Raw genomic sequence first — 19,039 nt, 5'->3', positions numbered from 1 at the left:
TTAATCAATAGGAATGTAGCAAGGTTGGCAAGTACACAATCTCAAAACACTTTGCTGAAAGTTTTGATTTAGAGATGTAAAACCATGTTTTGTTTTGTTTTAGAAAAGATTTGTATTAAAATGCAGTTAATGTACATTAGATGAGTTTCAGGGGTGCACCATAGTTATTCACATTTGTGTACCTAAGAAGCGGTCACTGTGATGAGTCCGGCAACCACCTGACACGTGACCACGAGTACGCTTGTTTTTAACCCTATAATTAAAGCTAGCAGCACAGCCACACCTTTATTATGAAGGCCTAAACTAGGTATATAAAATTCACTTCTATGTCATCAATTTGATGAATACAATAACTACTAAAGCTAAATTATATTAAAGCATAAGAAAATATTAAGCTAAATTGAAAGTCTGACAACGATGTGGCACATTTTAAACATAAGAATTGAAATGAAGTATTTGATTTCCTTTTGCCAGCTTGAAAATAGATTCTTCACTGTGTGTAAGGCGATGAATAGAAATATGAGCCCCAGATACGGCCTGACATATAACAGGATCTCAACAAATATGTTTATAAGAATAAATCCAAGAATGCCAATTGCATTTACTTGGTAATATCTCTAATCTCCTAAGGATGTTTTCAGTAATATCAAGAAAACACATTGCAAAGTTATTTGGTAAGAGGGTAGCATTTTGCCACTTTTTTTTCTTTTTTAATATTCTTTATACTGAATGACAGATTAGGTTATACACAATATATGCAATTCTTACCTCTAAATATTGTGGCTTTGTCATCCATTTTAGTTATCAGAATTATCTTCATATATGTAAGTTATTAAGATTTCTTCCTCTTGATTCTTTTATTTTTGACTTCACCAGTTTTCTTTCCTTCTCAATACCCAAATTACCTGCAATTCTGCTAAAATTCTTTTTATTTTTCATTTTATCTTTTTATTTAGTAATATTTTCTTTCTAATTAGTCTTATAAGCATCCTGAAGACAATATATGTCTTTTACTGTCTTGATTTTATTTACTACTCATTAGAGGCTGTGGATAGGGTGTTTAAAAGTTTATGTCACCATTCTCTCTCACTGATCATTTACCATTCCCACCCTGAATACGCTTTAGAATAAAGGATGCATTATACTGCAGAACCTCATAAACATCTAGAAGTTATGAAGTTACATTTAGTAGACTAAGAATAATGTGTTCTTCTGATTCTTTAATCTTTACTGAAAATGAACACTACTTTTATGGTAATTTGCAAGTAAAATAAGTTACCTGGGATGATATGTTAGCAGAATTTCATAAAACTCAAAATTAGATTGGACTGAACTTGACGTTTACAGAGGAAGATGGACAATGTACAAAAAAGCAATTGTCACAACAAAGTATTTCCAGTGGTATCCAGCTCCTTCTCTCTATTTTTGGCCAGATTAAATATCTTTCAAGTAAATTTCTTTGTCCCCACCTGAAAATCTGCTTTAAATGAGGTAAGAATAGTTATTGTAAGATTGACAGAGACAATAAATGTTCCTTCTCACCTCCTTACCTTCCTTGTTGATTAATACCTTAGTGTTTTTAATAGCCCACTCCCCAAAAGGGGCAAAAAGTGAATAACAATTATGTTGTAACTTACTGTGTGGCCAACACTGCACATCTCTCTAACACTGTGTGATATAAGTATTACCATGCTATCTTAATTTAAGGAAACAGACTCATAGACTTTACCCAAGGTTAAACGAGTAGTTATGTCCTTGACGCTGCATCTAACCAATTCCAAAGCCCATGCTCTTTCTTCTATGCTGTGCTCCTTGCAGTCTACAGAAACTAAAACTTCACAGGGAAAAAAACCCAAAACGAAAAACAGAAACACATTCTTTTAATATCTCCCCAACCAAAACCCTAGTACATAATCCTGTTGTGTTAAGATTCCCCCGCCATGTGTTTGAACATTATCATTCAGTTCACTTTGAAGATTTTGAAGACTATCTCTAGTGAGCGCCAAAGTTCTTTCCTCTTCTTTTCTCTCCTAATGTGCTCACCCTGGACAAGTACATAGAAGCCTCCTTCAAAAGATTTGGCTCATTGGTCTGCTGACTGACGTTTTATGCACTCTTTTTGATACAAACCAGAAGCACAGCATACAACCTGTAGAATTATTGCAGTGTCTTAAAATGGATGAAAAAGATACTTGCAAGGCAAAACGTGTGCCACACTCCTCTCGGTTTTCACCGTTTGTCTCTTTTACATTTCTACCTCATGTCTAATTTTCTTGACCTACCAGGCATTCCTGAATCTTCCCTAAGCATTTTATCTCATTTTCATACACACAACTTCCTTTCTACTCATATCCCATCAGAGCATTTAATAGCTTATTAAAAGACATAATTACAGCAATAACTACAGTGGACACGTCCTGCCCCTTCCGAAACACAGAACTTTTGACTGGTGGGAGCAGAAGTGTGTAGACATACGAGAGCCCTGAACACTCAGGAGAGCTGTAGTTCTCAGTCCAGCTAGATTTCACAGAAGGAACGGACAGTATCTGTTATATTGGTGAGTGGGTTAAGTGGAGACCAATGAGAGATTCTTGGTTTTGAAGTCACACAGGCCTGGGTTTAAATCCCAGCTCTGTGATAACAAAGTTGTCATGAGATTAAGTTAGATGGTGCTTGTTAAGTGTCTAACACAAGGCTGGCACATGGTAACTGCGCAAAATGAGTATCTGCTGCTGCTGCTGCTGGTGGTACTAACACCACATCAGAACAGTGTGAAGTTTCTCCACATCGATCTTGTAACCAGACGTTTGCTAATACATTTTGGTCTCATAAATATAATGTCCTAGAAGACCCTGCCATTTAAATCTTTTATACGGAAATTGGTTATTTCTGGAGCAAAAGTTGCCCTTTCCCTAAACTTACTCCTCTTCTTGTATTCCCAGTTTCAGGATAGGCACCAGCTTCTAGCCAAGACCAAGAAAACGCTCAGGCCTCTGTCCTCCTCACTTAACTAGATCCCCTCTTACCTCAGTGACCAAAAATGAAGAGCCATCCACTTAGCACAGCCTATGATGCTGCTGCCTTGTCTCTTCTAATCCAGTCCTTTATGTCTCTGCTATATGCCTTATACCACTCATAAAACTTGACTATGTTCTATCTGTCTTCTCCCATCAACTTCTTTCAACTATAAATTCCTTGAGAGTGCCAGGTATGACTGATTCCTGCAATCCCAGCGTGGCCAGCAAACTGCTTGGCATACAGTAGGCACTGAAGAAATGTTTGCTGAATAAATTAATACAGTTTTAGCCACATCTGCACAGCACAGCAGAGCAGGATTCTCCCGTTAATTCTCAGCTTTCAAGTAAGAAATATAGTGAAGCACAGCTGCAGCTGGGGCCTAAATGACCCTTTTGGGGATTTTCTCTTGTTGTTAGGTTCAACCATTAGTAGTAATTTTTGCTGTAGCAATGTTTGCTCTGGTAAATTCAGGGAAACTAAATGGTGCTAATCATAAAAATAGCCTTAATTATGCAGTTTTTGTTGGAATTTGTTTACTGGATTTGAATTTGGTTATGTATATTTTCAGACTCAGTTCTGTGAAAGAATAGAGGACAGTTGCTTTTTCTCTAAAGAAGAAAGACCTCGAACGAACACTTTAATGTTTAAAATTCCTAAATGTGTGCCAGCCATCCAGATGGCTTCCAGCAAAGTATCCCCTTCTCTGCAAAGGCTTCTCTTTTCGTTTGCTGTCAGTTGACTTCTGTGTGTCCTAGTTTAGCAATGTTAGGCCACTGTCTCTTTCAGTGTCATTTGCTCATCTATAAAATAGAAATAACAGCACTTCCTTTGTAAGGTTGGTGGATTTCCAGTAGTGTTATGTTCAAAGTATTTACCACAGTATGTTAAATGACTAGATGGCTTTTGAATTCTGGATATTTTCCCCATCCCTGGTTTCTCCAATACAATGTCACAGAGCAGTACAACCATAACAAAAAAGCATTGGCCTCAGGGAGGGAGAGACCAAAACAGAAAAAACACACACAACACAATGGCATGGTTGCATGATAGTGGGCAAGTTATTTAGCTTGTATCTTTTATGCTCTCCTCTTCCGTACAATGGTGTAAGAGACACCAATCTCATAGGATATGGAGAGGATCCAAAGAAATCAAATACATAAAACATCCACCACGATGCCTGGCCTATCTCTCCTCTCATTTATCAAGTCATTCAAAATTTTCTTATCAATCTTTCTTCTCGGAATGCTTTCTGATATTTCACTCCATTCTTACTGTCCAGTCACCAAATCGAGAAGCATCTGAAAATCTGTATCTAGGTTACTGATCAGTAACCGAGGCCTGCTGTGTTCCCTGCCTTCAGGGGCTCAGCTCTCCACTCAGGTCACTGATAATAACACTGACAAGTCAGTCTTCCTAAAAATTCTGACCAGATTAGTTAAGATTTGCCTATAAAATCTTTTATAACAATACAACTCAACTTATCTCTCTCCCTTCTTAAAATTTTCTAACAATTGTGGTAGACAGTTCATAAAGTAGCATTTGATTTTACAGTATTTTAAAGCTTTCTTTAGTTTTTCGACTCCCTTCCTCGTAGAAAATGTACTCCTCCAAAGCAGGGACTCTTTCTCACTATGGCAGGCAGGCTCTAACAGGACCCCTAACGATCCTTTCTTCCTTGGTAATCATGCTCTTGTCTAACTTCTTCCCCTTGGATGAGGGCTAGACTAGCGACTCGCTTAGCGACTCGCTTCTAACAAGCAGAATATAACCCAAGTCATGGGATGTCACGTCTGAGATTCGTTTACAAAAGGACTGTGACTTGCATCTCTCTTTTGTCCTCTTGCTCTCAAGAAACAAGTTGCCATGTTGTGCGTGGCCCTCTGGAAAGGCCCACATCAAAAGGAAGTGATATTTCTGGCTGACAGCCAGGAAGGGCCTGCAGCCTGCCAATAGTCACATGAGGGAGTTTGGACGGGGATCTTCTGTGTTCTGCCAACAGCTGTGAGTGAGCCTGGAAGAGGATCTTCCCCCAGTTGAGCATTTAAATGACTGCGGCTCTGGCGGACACCTTATTTACAGCCTTGGAAAAATCCTGAGCCAGAGGCATCCAACTAAACTGACCCACAGATACTGTAATGTATAAATATTTCTTATTTTTGCTGCTAAGTTTTGGTGGTAATTTGTTATACAGCAATAGAAAACAGGTATAAAAAATACAGAGAAATGGGGAAGCGGCTTTGGAAACAGGCAGTGAATGAAGGTTGGGAGGATTTTGAAAGGTGGTCAAAGTAAGCCTAAATTGCCTTGAACAGACTGTAAGTGGAACTCTGCAAGGGGGACCTTTGTTGTGTGGTGGCAGAAAGCTTAGCAACAATCTCACCCTCTTTCAGGAGAAAGTAGGAAATGTCCCCAATGAACTGAGAGATCTAGCTAAGTAGATTTCCAAGCAGAGTGCTGAAGGTGCTGCCTGATTTCTTCTTGCTGTTTTTAGTAAAATGTAACCGGAGAGAGAAACTGAGAGGGCTGTTAAACAGAAAGGAACCAAGACTTAAAGGTTTTGAAAGTCTGGACTCTAAGAAATGGCCTCCAAACAAAGTTCAAATTCTGGGTACTAAAGGAGAACATGGTCTAAAAATAAAGCAGAGGGTTGACCATGAAGTCTTTTGTTAAAAATCTGAGTTTAGGCAACTCAGATTGGGTGGTAAGGAAAGTCTGTCATCTGCCCTAAAGAGAGACATTATCTCTATTTTCCAAGGCTGTTCACTATACATACATCATTGAAAAGATAACATGAAACAAAGGCCATCAGTGTCTCTGCTCACAAGACATGCAGAGAAGTGAGACTCATAGAGGAATTGTCTCCAGACAATAGCCACCCTTGTTTCTACATGCTCTTGGCTTCTGGTGAATTTTCCCCATGAGTGTGATATTCCCTCAGCTACCCTGATCAGTGTGTCCAAGAGTGGCTAGGACCAAATCCATTCCATCTATCTCACAGCACATAATTAAGAGACCTATTAAAATAAGTCCAAGCAACAGAATGAGTCCAACCGATAGTACTAGGATCAACCACTTTCCCCAGGCTTCCAGACCCTACTGGCCACATAAATCCCACAAATCATCAGGGTCTACTTTAGAAACCCAGGCAGATTTCTCCTTAAGCTTCTTTACTGACCTTTCCACTTGGACTAAGGTATTAATTTAGATATAGCAGAATTTATCAGTGATTGCACAGACTCGGCATTGGTCTACAAGAAAGAAATCTAGGGTTCTGGGTAATTCTTTCATACATAACAACCCTGGCCAGTGAGCTGAGGTTGAGCTGAATGCCTTACAGGATTGAGGTGGTATCATCACATTACTTAAATTCAGGAACAAATTTTGTAACACCTTATCAAATTAAACGAATCTGATCGTAAGAACATTGAACGCAGGATGTATATAAATAATGTCAGCTCTCTCAGGAAAGCAACCCTGAATAACCAAGAATAGCCTCATTTTGGAGGGATATCTGGAGTCATCTGAGGCTACGTGATCTAATGACGGTGTTTCTTTACATACATGAAGGCCTCTTAGGACCATCCCTAAGGTACAGCTACATGAGCAGCCCATAATTTGTTTCCATAATTTCCACCCCAAACTTAATCTGTTAGTCTGTAATTTTCTAAGTGACAGACCAAACAGTTAGGTCATTTGACAGTAGCTCAAGAGTAAGTAAAAATATAGCAAGGTTCATCAAGGGTGTACGGGCCAGAGCTATAAGAAGGGCCTTGGGCTCTGCTGATTGAGCAAAGTGACCAAGTCCATTTCCGGGTGTGCAGAGCTGGTGCTGAGGTTGGAAAGCAGTAGACAGCATTAGACAGCTTAACTGAAGCATCAGTGAATCAAGCCCAGGCATTTAAGGAAACCTCTATGAACTAAAGGCCTCACTGAGCTATAGGCCTTATTTCTCGAGGTGGAGTGGCAGATAAAGCTTCCCTGAAATGGAAAGCTGCTACTTGTTCATATAAATCTAAAATGCTGGTGGGCCTGGCTGGCAGTTTTTTTAAATCTATCATTTCCATTGACAAGCAATGTTTGTTGGGCCCTTCCAACCTTATTGGTCAGTGAGTTCAAGCTGACCCATCTCAAACTGAGAATATTAGGCGAGAGAGTCACAAGGCCTTCATGGGTCAGGCAGTTTCAGTTTCCATGACAGCTTAATAGCAGGTTAGTAGCGGCCCACTTGTGTTTGTTTGTTTGTTTGGTTGGTTGGTTGCTGCATAAGTGTTGTTGTGCTGGGAAATGGCCCAAGTATTCTAGCAGCCATCAAGTATTTAAATAAGCTGTGATTTCCCCTTTTCTTCCGGAGATTTTATATTGTTTCTGCTGCACCACCTGGGAGAAAACAAGGAGAGTGATTTATGTGTCCTACCCTACTGATCTACACATGGCAATCCCTGAATGGGAGAATCTCCATTGGCGTTAATGGGACAAAGAAGTATAGGCATATAACACATCAATTCCATTAGACATCTAAAAGTGGAAGCCACAACAGCACTACCTTGTATCTGCCCAAAGGGTCCCAAAGGGAAGCCATTTGAGCTTCCCTTCCCACTGTGAACTCTGCCCAAACCAAATCAGCTGAAGTTGGGGATCCTTTCTCACTATGGAATTGGGTGGGATGGTGATCTGTGAGTTGGTATCCACAGAACTATAAAGTTTGGGAGCCTCCCCTCCCAAAGTTCCCCAGCATACTCAAGGGCTTCATATAGCATTTGGTCTGTCCGGAGGACAAGGAGATCTCGGCCCAACCCCTAGTCAACTTTCTCCTTAACGTTTCTGAGGTCAGGGTAGAGAGAGGCGGCACCAAGGGGCAAGGAGGAAGAGAGCAGCTCTGTGCCAGTGACAAGGTGCATTCATTTGCAGTTTTGAGCAGCGCAGTTACTCATGTTTTAACCAAACTTCCAGTGTCCACCTAAAGCATTATATAAGGTGAGTCATCCTTACTGACACAACCTATTTAGATTTGGGGAGTCTGACTCAGCTGTCACAGTCTTTGACACCCACTGTGGGGACCCTGTTATGGAGCCCATATCACCATGGAGTCCATTTGCAAATCTGGTTTGAACATAAGAAATGGGGAAGTTTTCCACAGTGGTGAGGCTGACTGTAAGAATTTGGGACAGGTTCTCATTGTCCAGAGGGTTACTTTCATCAGCATTACAGACCAGTTAGGATCCAAATACTCATCTATGATTTTCAACAGAAGTTCATCTATCTCAAAGAAATCTCCCCGACAGAGCCAATATTCCCTTTGAGAAGGGGTGTCCAAACTTTTTTCAACGTTTTTTACCAAGGGCCATATGCGGTAAAATATACAAACAGCTGGGCCACTTGCTCGAGGTAAAGTACATATTGCCTCACCTGGTTTATTTAAGTGAACTAAATATATTTTTGGAATTTGCTGCAGGTCAATTAAAAATGGATTGTGGGCCGCAGTTGGCCCGCGGGCCGCAGTTTGGACACCCCTGCCTTAGAGCAACCAAAACCCACTGCAAAAAGCTTTGAGATCTTTTTCTGTCTGAATGAACCTAAAGTTCTCATGATAAACTGCAGGAGGGGCTGAGTCAAAAGGCTGCCCTACTGTTGCTATTTCTCCTTCCCCAGCATTGTGTTCCTTGCTCCATTATCTCTCCAGTGAATCAGCCAAACTTTAAGGATTTACCAGGCTTCTGACCATGGTGATTGCAAATTCTTTTCCTTCATGACCAATGTCAGTGTTTCTCTGGAAGAGTTATCTGAACAAGGTCAGATCTTCCTCTAGCCCAGGATGGGTCTTTGTATTAGTTGACATAGTCTATCACGATTTTTGTGCTGGTACTTCAAGTCACAATTTCCAAAGAGTGATAAGAAGAGCGACAGCTGATGTCTACACATGTAGACATGTCAGGAGAGGAAACCAGAGCTCGGTAGCCTGCATCTTTTATAATAGGCAGCAAATATTACTGCCCTTGCACCAGAGGGAAAGACAATTTCTATCTTCCAAGACTGTTCATACACAAACACTTGAAAAGATAGTCCAAGTCAAAGGGGAGTGAATGTCTCAGGTGTGTGAGAGCCCATGGAGCATTGGTTTCCAGTATTATTTAATGGAAAAAATGTCTAAATATTCAGCTGATTTTTAAAGTTTGTACGTATTGTTCAATTTACCTTTTCAAAGACTTTCCAACCACTATTCCTTTCTATATACTCTGCTCTGCAGGTAAACTGGTCTTCTTGAACATACCCAATACTGACCCAATTTCTCAATTATAGAAAACAAACAAAAACAACAAAAAACTTTCAAATAAAAATTGAAATCACAAATCTCAAATTCATTCTTTTATTTTGTATGTCCTTAGTTGTGATGACTTTTTTACGGTATGGTTATCTGGCTTTTTTACAGGTTGCTTGAAAATGATTTAAATTCTTTACTATATATATGTATTGTTTCCACAGCACAATAGCAAGCTTCCTGGGAGTATAAACTATATTTTTCCATGACTCAATATTCCCAATTCAAGTCTTCTTAATAAATGTTACCCATTTACTAGGACATAAATGTCATTGTTTTTTAAAGTCCCTGATTAATATATTCTATATGAGGAGGGAACCAGTGATCTCTATTTTTCCCACTGAGATCCAGAACCAAACAGTCAACAGACCAAAGTAGACCTCTGTAATTCAAGTGTCACACTGCAATTTCAAGTTGGCAGCTTTCCTTGAGTTTCATTTTACTTGCCATAGAAACAATGAAGCACTTATTCCGATGCCAACAGAACTGTGGGAAGAGACTAAGAGAGCCGTATTTCCTTGAATTTTAATCTGCAGAAGAGAACAACTACATGACCAAAGTGGTACATGTTATTATTATTTTAATAATTCTATAATTGTACAACTGACCGAATCTTGGAAAAATATGGTGTGTTCATATAAAAACTGATGCAGATGACTGTAAAAATGATAACCGGTCCTCAAACAGAACCAGAAGTTATAGTTACAGACTTTATAGTAAACCAAAAAGTAAAACCAATAAAAATGTCATTGATGATATTTCTGTGTGGATTATCTATGGATTAATAATAAATACAATCTCCATCTTACAATTTCCTTCAAGGGAGAATAACTATCTGGTGGTTCATGGCAGCAATTCCTTCCTGCAAACTCCCTGCAATACCAGGACTCCAAGGTCTTGACATCAGTTTCCTGGCATCTTCAAGCTGGACAAGTCCATCTTTGATTGCCTCTAACCCTTCCCACAAACTCCCATAACCCTAGGCCCCCTACAGTGCATATTCTGTAAGTCGGAGGCTGGGTGGAACATTTGGTACTTCTGTAATTTTAAAGAAGCACTATGAGATTCCCACATGGAAGCAAGTTTGAGACACAGGATCTTAAGTCATTTTAAAAGTCCTTGGAGAGCAGGAACTATGTCATATTCATTTTATATCCATATGACAGCTAAATATAAGCAATTGTATGTGGCAGATTTTAATTTTTTTCATTAAATACTGAGCTGACACAGAGAGTATTTATGTAACATATAGAAAGTATAATGACCAATGACATAACCACCACCAATCAACTAACAATCTAGTTCAAGAAAAGGAGCAGTACCACCACATTTTAAATATGGTCCTCTGGGAGTACCTCCCTGATTCTATTTAAAGAGCTTGCTCTACAAGTAATCCTGCTGAATTTTATCATTCTTACTTTTCTCTAGTTTTATTGCATTTTAGTATAACTAAGCAATGTGTCATTTACTTTTACATGATTTTAAACTTCATGTAAATGAAATCATATTGTTTGTATTCTTCTGTGCCTTTTTGCTTTTAATGGTAAAGTCAATGAGCCAATTTATATTTCTATGTGCAGAGAATAAGAGGTCCTTTTACTCCCCATCCTCACCAAAACTTAGAATATCCTATTTAAATCAATTCAGGAGGTATGAAATATTTCATTTTGGTTTTTAATTTTCACATCCTAATTGCTAATATGGTAGGGCATCTTTTCATATGTTCATTGGCCACTGAGATTTCCTCTCTTATGATGTGACTGTTCAAGCCAATGGCCTGTATATACTTATTATTGGCTCACAAAAATTTTTATATAATTCATTTTGTTATTTATTTCTCAAATATTTACTTCCACCTTCTGGTTTGTCTTCTTGCTTTTAAAAAGATATTCTTTTGATGAACAAAGTTCTTCATTTTAATGTAGTCAATTTTCTCAATTCTTTCCTTTACATAAGGTTTTGCTTTCTGAATTGTCTCATGTAAGAAACCATTTCTTACACCAAAGTCATAAATATATTCTTCTACCACGTCTTCTAAATTTTATAGTTTTGCTTTTTGCATTTGAGTAGTTAATCCACCTGGAATGAATTTTTGGGTACAGATTGAGATGGGGGTTGCAATTTCAGCATTTTTCCTTCATTGAAAAGCCTAACATTTCTCAACTCATATAGAGTGTTATTGATGTCACAAATCAAATTTTCATATACGTGAGGGCCTGTTTCTGGGCTCCTTGTGCAACATTCCATTCTTTTGCCCTAGGGTCTAAATTGCTACAGCATAATAATAAATATCTCTCTTCTAAGGCATGTAAAATGTCATGGTTATTTCTGGTGCATTGTTCTTTCATACATATTTTTGTAATAGCTTACCAAATTCTATTTAAAAATTCTTTAGAGTTATTTTGCTGGAATTACATTGAATGTATAAATCAACTTAGAGAAAGTTGACTGAATTAAACTATTGAGTCTTTAAACCATGTCCATTTTAATCTTTCTTTAACATATTTCAATAAAATTTATTTTTCTCCATGAAGGTTTTGCCTATCTTTGGTTAGGCGAGGCTTTGCCTTTCACCAAGGGCATTTATAAATTATATTTTCCCTCTCTAGACACATCAAAATAGATGTTATATTTTATATTATTTATGTATCAAGCAAACTTGCTAAAATCTTACATTATTTCTAACAATTTATCTGTAGGTATGCTTGAGGTTTTCTAAATGAACAATTACATCACTCGTGAATAACAGTTTCTTCCTTTTCAGTCTATTTGTAATTCCTCTTCTTGCCTTCCAGTATGATGTCGAATGCAAGTAGTGACTGATTTTCAAATGTTAAACCATACTTACATTATTGGCTACACTTATCTTGGCCATAGTATCTCTTTTACATGTTATTAGATATGGTTTGCTAATATTTTGTTGAGGGTTTTTTTGCATTATTTTTATGAATAGCATGGGCCCATAAATTGTCTTTTTCATTATTATTTGGTTTTGATATCAGGGTTATACCTCATTACCTTGTGCATCTCACACTCTTCATGTTTTACTCACTGAATTCTTGGTATCAGAGTTGTACTACTTTCATTTTTTGTCTTCTGGACTCTGTTATATGTGACTGGAGATATTTGTTCCAATTTTATATGATTGATAAAATAACGTGGACCTTATTATTCTTTTCTTTCTCCCTTCCCTCTCCCTTGAACACTCTCCCTCTTTTTCTTTTGCTATTTGTTACTTATGGTGATTTATTTCCCTGTGAGTTTTGTACTTGGAAATTGTAAGCTCATATTTCTTGAAACTTTAACTTTTAGGATCTGATTGAAGGTGAGTGCCTCAAGAAAGAATATGCTTCCCCCCCCAAAAAAAAAAGGTAGCATAAATTCAGGCTGCTGTGATCACAATTTCTCAAAGAAAATTTTTCTTCCTTTTCACTCAGCACTGAGGTTTGACACTGGCAATTTCCCGTGCAGTCCTTAAGGTAGATGATTAGATCTATTTTCATCTATAGAGCAGTGGAGCCCATGGGGATCTAGCTTTATGCTTAAGTTCTCTAATTAGACATCCCATTTTGGGTGGGCCCTGAGCTTTGTCCACTATAACTCAAAGAAATACCAATTATAGTATCATCCTAATATACAGAACACTTAGGATAAATATGATATGAAAAGTGAAAGAAGCCAGATATGAAAAATTATGCACTTTATGATTTCATTCAAATGAAACTCCAGAACTGAAAAAATTAATCTATAGTATCAGAAAGTAGATGGGTTGCTTTGGGCTGAGAGTAACTGCCAAGTTTTATAAGGAAACTATCTGAGGAAATAAAAGTGTCCTATATCTTGATTGTGGTGGTTGTTATTCATTAAATTGTTAATCTAAACACATTTAAAATTGGTGCATTTTATTGTATATTAATTATTCCTTACTAACATTGATTATAATGTGAAATATACATATATAATAAAAATATGAAATCATACAATTAAGATCTGCACATATTACTCTATGTCAATTTTATGTCAATAAAATAATTTTAAAGGCCCCTTTAAGAACCAGAATTACCACCACCCTTACTAGCATCAACATCAGTTTAAAATAAGTAGAGCCCTTATCAGACCTGACAAAACTCCATGACAAGGCAGTTTTAGGACATTAGTCCTTGGTCAGGTCACCATTTAGTTTTTATTGCCCATGAAAATGTATTTCTATGATTGAAATCTGTTTCTGAGTTAATACATTGGACAGGAGAAGATGGCTGTCTATGCGATATTGTTCTTGACACCATTTAGGCCATTTTGATTATTCTGTTTCTATTCTGTGTTTATTCAGTTATGACTAAAAGAGAAGTCATGTAATATGAGTCACAAAATTGCTATTTCTAAGGTCCCAAAGGTTTTCAAGGAATTAAATACACATATTCATTTTTTCTTGTTTTACATGCAGACGATTTTGGTGCAGTGTGATAGAGCTAGGGTCTTCTTGAAAATACATGGTCTCTCAGGACAATTAAAATGTGGTAGCAAAAGACCACAGAAAAGTGATAAATCCCAAAGTGTCAAGGGCAAACACAGACTATTGCTTCACTACTTTCCCTATCTCCAATCTCTAGTCTTACAAGGTCCGGCATTCTTTTTACACCTGTATTCTATGCCATTGTTTCCTCACTGTCTCAGATTATGTTCCTAACTAAATTTCATTCTCCTCATTTAATTCTACTCTCAAATGTTCATCTTAACATCCTTTGAGTGATTCAATTCAGTCCAACTTTTTGGCTTCCTCTAATCTTCCTAGTGCAGTGCTCATCTCTGGATGTATTAAAAATCAATCAGTTATTTGAAACCTGTCATTAAGAGATTACACGCTAGTGGGGGAAATGTATGGGTGAGTGATGACAAAGAGATATACATAGTGCTATTGACTCTAGCCCAGCTGAGAGAGTCCACGAAAGTGTGTGAAGGAGCTAGATGAAAGCTGAACAGAGCCCTGAAAGGCGAACAGGATTAGTGCACATAGAAGGGCAAACAAGAGTCGGTGCAGATTACAGCATTCAAGGTAGAGGAAACGGGCCGAGGAGCGCAGGCATAGGAAAACCACAGGATCCCTATGGCCCGCGGGAACGTCAGCCTATTTCCCAAGATAGTAAGGCCCATCTCTCACTGTGCCTTTTAATATTACAGAACATTTTAGTAAAAAAATTATACTCAACTTATGTTTTTAAAGCTGAAAACAATACTGCAATTTCTGTTTGTTTCTATGACATCTGTCTAACACTGCAAACTCTGTGGTTCATCACTGTAATACAGAATTGTTCTAGCATGGTTTCTGGGAAGTACAAAGTCTATACTTTCAGAGGAATTTAATTGCATAGAAGAATTTGATAAAGTTCATTTGTTTTGTTTTATAATCTGGCTCATGAATAAATATCATCACAATGTGGTAGATTGAAGAGAATAACAAAAAAACACATTCAAGTCACTTGAATTATGATGAACAAAATAAAATAAAGAAAATGAGCTACAAGGAGATGACATTATTTAGGCGACGGTTTCTACGCATATTCTAACCTTTGTCTCCCACTGATACTGCTCATCTTCCTGTTTATGCTCAATGTTATAATATTAATGTTTCTATGTACAAATAATATTTCTAAAGAAGACCTTTCAAGTAGAGGATGCTATCCACCTCCTGGGGATTGTGTGTGTGTGTGTGTGTGTATGTGTGCATATGTGTGCACACACCAGCGGTCCCACGCATACAATATTTAGGTTAAATCAAACATGGATACAGGCTTCACCTGAATATATTCCAAGTACCTTATAATTCTGGGTTTCAATGACAATAACCACTACTGTCAATGTGGGGATCAGAAACCAACAGACGTAATTATATTGAATGATTTTAAAGATCCAGTCAAACTGGAGTCTGTAAACAAGTTGTTAAAAATGTTTTATATTTCTCCTATTCTTCAGGCTCCTCTAATTACCATAAACCAGTCTCCCTTTTAAACATGAGTGACTTCCATTTTTAAGCTCCTCTATCCCTGTTACTGGCAGCTAACGGTAGTGAGAATTATTTTCAGTGCAATACGGTTTTAGACATTTTGGTATATCTACCATATAAATTGTGCAAATAAGTACTACAATAATTTAAAGATATATGCATCCATTTTTTTTGAAAATTTAAGAACTTGTATCAAAAAATTATTTTCTTAAAACAACAATGGATTTAAAAAGACAATGTAAATCACTGTGTACACTGTATTGTACAAACATCGTACAGCCTTGCTATTGGATATCTTTTGTCCCTTTAATATAAATTACAAAATATTAAAAGTGTTAGGGGTTAAAAACATCCACGGTTAAATATTAGGAAGTGAGTCCGAATTGCAGAACCTGCATCTAAACTATGTGCTATGTTTCAAGATTAAATATTATTTTTCAAATGGTAATTTTCAAACTATTATTCAATATACAAAACATACAGCTTTGGAGAAGTTCTTCCTAGCATAGAACTAGTTAATAAGACATAGAATATTTAATTTCACACGTGAAGCAGGAAGGTACAGATAATAAGCATTACATTCCATCAGAAAACAAACCTTAAGGAAATAGTTGTTATTGTTATTGCAGTTGCCAGATACTCCTTGCAATTCAGCCACAGTGTTCTAAAACAGTCGACAATAAAAATTAAAGAAGGCTTTTTCCCCACTAAAGAGAGCAGCCTAATGAGAAAAGATAAAAAAGTACACTGAAGTTCCGGTGCCTGCTGTAACATACACTTTTGAGAACTAAGAGAATGGCCTCACTCTTTGTTTCTCAACATTATAAACACAGTATAAAATCATTTCACATTATTAAAATGCCATCCATAAAAATTGCAATCTCTTGTTCACGCAACACAAGCTGTTTAAACCAGGAACAGCAAACAGCATGAGTCAAATACAATATTATCCCTTTAATGCTTTCACATATGAATTTTATTCTTGTAAACCTTTTAACACTTATACAAACCATAGCTTCCATTATTTTTGCCTCTAATTATTACATGTTAACACAAGCCATAAAAATGCATATCCATGTAGACAGCTGCTCAAAATTGTATTCAACTTTAAAAGATTCTAAAAAATTAACTAATGTTGCTTGATATAGTTATAATGATATTAATTTTCAGCAGTAAAAACAAATTATGAAAGATTAAATTATGTTTTAAGAAAGAGGGCCTCTGTTTCTGGAGTGATAATTAACACTGTGATGAACTACTACTTAAAGAGACTTTGAAATGCCATCTATAATCTAAGACTTTTAAATGCAATAAATATTACATGTTAAGAGGATACAGAAAGAAGCAAAAGCAAAATAACCATATAATTTTAAAAGTGCACGTAAAATAGCTCATTTTAATGTGAATGGCCATATGTATTTTCTAACTCAAAAAAGTGGTAGAGTACCAGTTCACACTTTGTCCAGTCTGAGCACACAGCATTTCACATTGCAAAATGCTTTTTGATAGAGATACCCAAAATATACATACATGACCCACAGAACACAAAACATACACCAGAATTATATTATCTCACCACTCTAAGGCTAAACATTGATTGTTGTGGAATATGACAGGAGATTTAATTCATTATTGAAAATTAAAATCTAGTTGAAAAATTTACCATACCCCCAGAATTTCATGGGATAGTGTTGACTGTCTGAAGGGTTTACTGAAATCCTCCACGGTTACCTTTCAGATTGTTTAAAAATAGAAAGAAAGAGAAGGAGGAAGAAAGGAAAAAAAAAAAGGAAGGAAGGAAGGAAGGAAGGAAGGAAGGAAGGAAGGAAGGAAGGAGGGAAGGAGGGAAGGAGGGAAGGAGGGAAGGAGGGAAGGAGGGGAGGAAGGAGGAAGGAGGGAAGGAGGGAAGGAGGGAAGGAAGGAAGGAAGGAAGGAAGGAAGGAAGGAAGGAAGGAAGGAAGGAAGGAATGGAGGGAGAGAGGAAGGGAGGGAGGGCAGGAAAAGGCAGGGAAGGAAACAATAATTCTATTAAATCCAGAAATGCAATCACTAATAATAGATCTACATGTAAAATTTTTCAGTTGTTCAGATTTATAGCTCCCTCTTCTTTATAGGATCTTTCCTTTTCTTCTTCAGCCTTTAGGCAGAAACATTTTAACTTTTTTGGGTTTTTCATCAGAATGTTTAACAGAGTGGAAAGAAACAGGAATACAAATTAAAATTGAATTGGTTGTTTGCTTATTTGAAACTCTTCTAGTTTAAATACTTGGAGGATAAAAGCCTAGAAACATGCAGACATTTAAGTTGAGATTGGAGATTATCTATATATTTTAAATTCTTTTGGAGTATGGCTTATAATTTCCTAAAGCATTAAAACATATATCTAAGCACACACAATACATGATAAAGTATTCTTAATCCTAAATATGGTTCTTATAGAAGACCACTGTACTTTTACAGTTTCAAGATATAATTCTTACGTTGCAATGTTTTCCCTGTAGGCAATTCAAGCAAGCAACTCTCCTCTGTCAATGTGACTAGTTCCAATTTAGAATCAACTTTGGATGATTTGACCCAAACTAGAAGCTATCTATCCTTCAGTAGACATTGCACATCTGAGTACTGGCTCTGGAAATTACTTGGATGATCTTGGTTGTTCTGCATTGAATTAGAGGCTTTCCTGGTTGGCTCAGGGAATGTCACAGGGAATACTATCAAACAAAAATGATTCTAACTTTGAAATCTAAAGATGGCTCTACAACTAATAAGAAAAGTGAGAAACCAGGTGACTAATTACACAATTCAGGATTAATCAAGATATGTATGTACATCAATAAACTGCTCAAGTGCATATAAAATTAACTAAATTATTCAAGGACTATTCATTTACCCATTGGATAATTAGTTCTTATTTCTATTATGTCTCTTGTACATTTTACTTTCTATGAATAGGGAGAGGGCTAGTAATAAAAACTAGGAATATAACTCAAATCAATGTAAAAATATTTGGCAAAATTAGTGAAAAATGAATTTAAGTCAAATAGATAAAATGTTTGTAAGAGAGTACATTTTCATCCTTTTTACAGCTTTCAGCATTCCTATGCACAGAAAATTAATAGTTGATTTCAGCTGAGCCTATTTTGGTGAGGCGGTATGTATGTATGTACCACACAAGAAAGAGAGAAACAAGTCAGAGAGGAACATGAGAGAGAGAGGAGAAAGCTCACTGACCATTTCAATGCAGCGAAGATTACTTGGGGTAGCATAGCACCTGATTTCTATTTCTACAACTTGCAGACAGAAGAAAACATTTAACTTAGCTGAACTCTAGCTTTTTGTAAAATATTTGTATTCTCCATTATTCTTCCCTTTAAGCCCTACTTTCACAGGCTACTTTTATGGATTAAGTATTTGCCTAAAGGGAAAAAAAATTATCCAAGTATTTGATTCCCCTACTATTAGAAATACAGAACAAAGAATCACAGAACCTAAGTAGTACACGAAATTGCATCACCCAAAACAGGAATCCTCTTTCCAACATCTCTTGTTACCGAGTTTTTCTGTGTGTACCTGAACACAGACGGAAGCGCCATTAGTCCACTCCATTCAAAAACGGCAATGTGGTAGCGTCCAGGCTCTGGAGCCAGGAACACCCTATAATTCCCATTCTAAATTTGCCAACTACTAGCTGGACCACTAGAAAA

General features: G+C 37.0%; 1 protein-coding gene across 15 annotated transcripts in view; it reads right to left on the bottom strand.

Moving 5' to 3' along the window:
* The window catches only part of PPP1R9A (protein phosphatase 1 regulatory subunit 9A), a 272,874-nt gene that overhangs the window by 72,675 nt on the left and 181,160 nt on the right, over positions 1 to 19,039 (bottom strand). For 8 of the 15 annotated variants that reach the window (XM_019729733.2, XM_019729732.2, XM_074340744.1 and 5 more), the window contains one exon: positions 15,934 to 15,999. The exons of the other annotated variants lie outside the window; for them this stretch is intronic. In XM_019729733.2, the coding sequence (XP_019585292.2) occupies positions 15,934 to 15,999 (66 nt within the window). The remainder of the gene's footprint in view (positions 1 to 15,933; positions 16,000 to 19,039) is intronic. 15 annotated transcript variants of the gene reach the window in all.

The sequence above is a fragment of the Rhinolophus sinicus genome, linkage group LG09 (assembly GCF_036562045.2).
Source record: "Rhinolophus sinicus isolate RSC01 linkage group LG09, ASM3656204v1, whole genome shotgun sequence".
Classification (NCBI taxonomy): domain Eukaryota; kingdom Metazoa; phylum Chordata; class Mammalia; order Chiroptera; family Rhinolophidae; genus Rhinolophus; species Rhinolophus sinicus.
The sequence above is the reverse complement of the archived record's forward strand: the minus strand, read 5'-3'. Positions and strand labels throughout refer to the sequence as shown.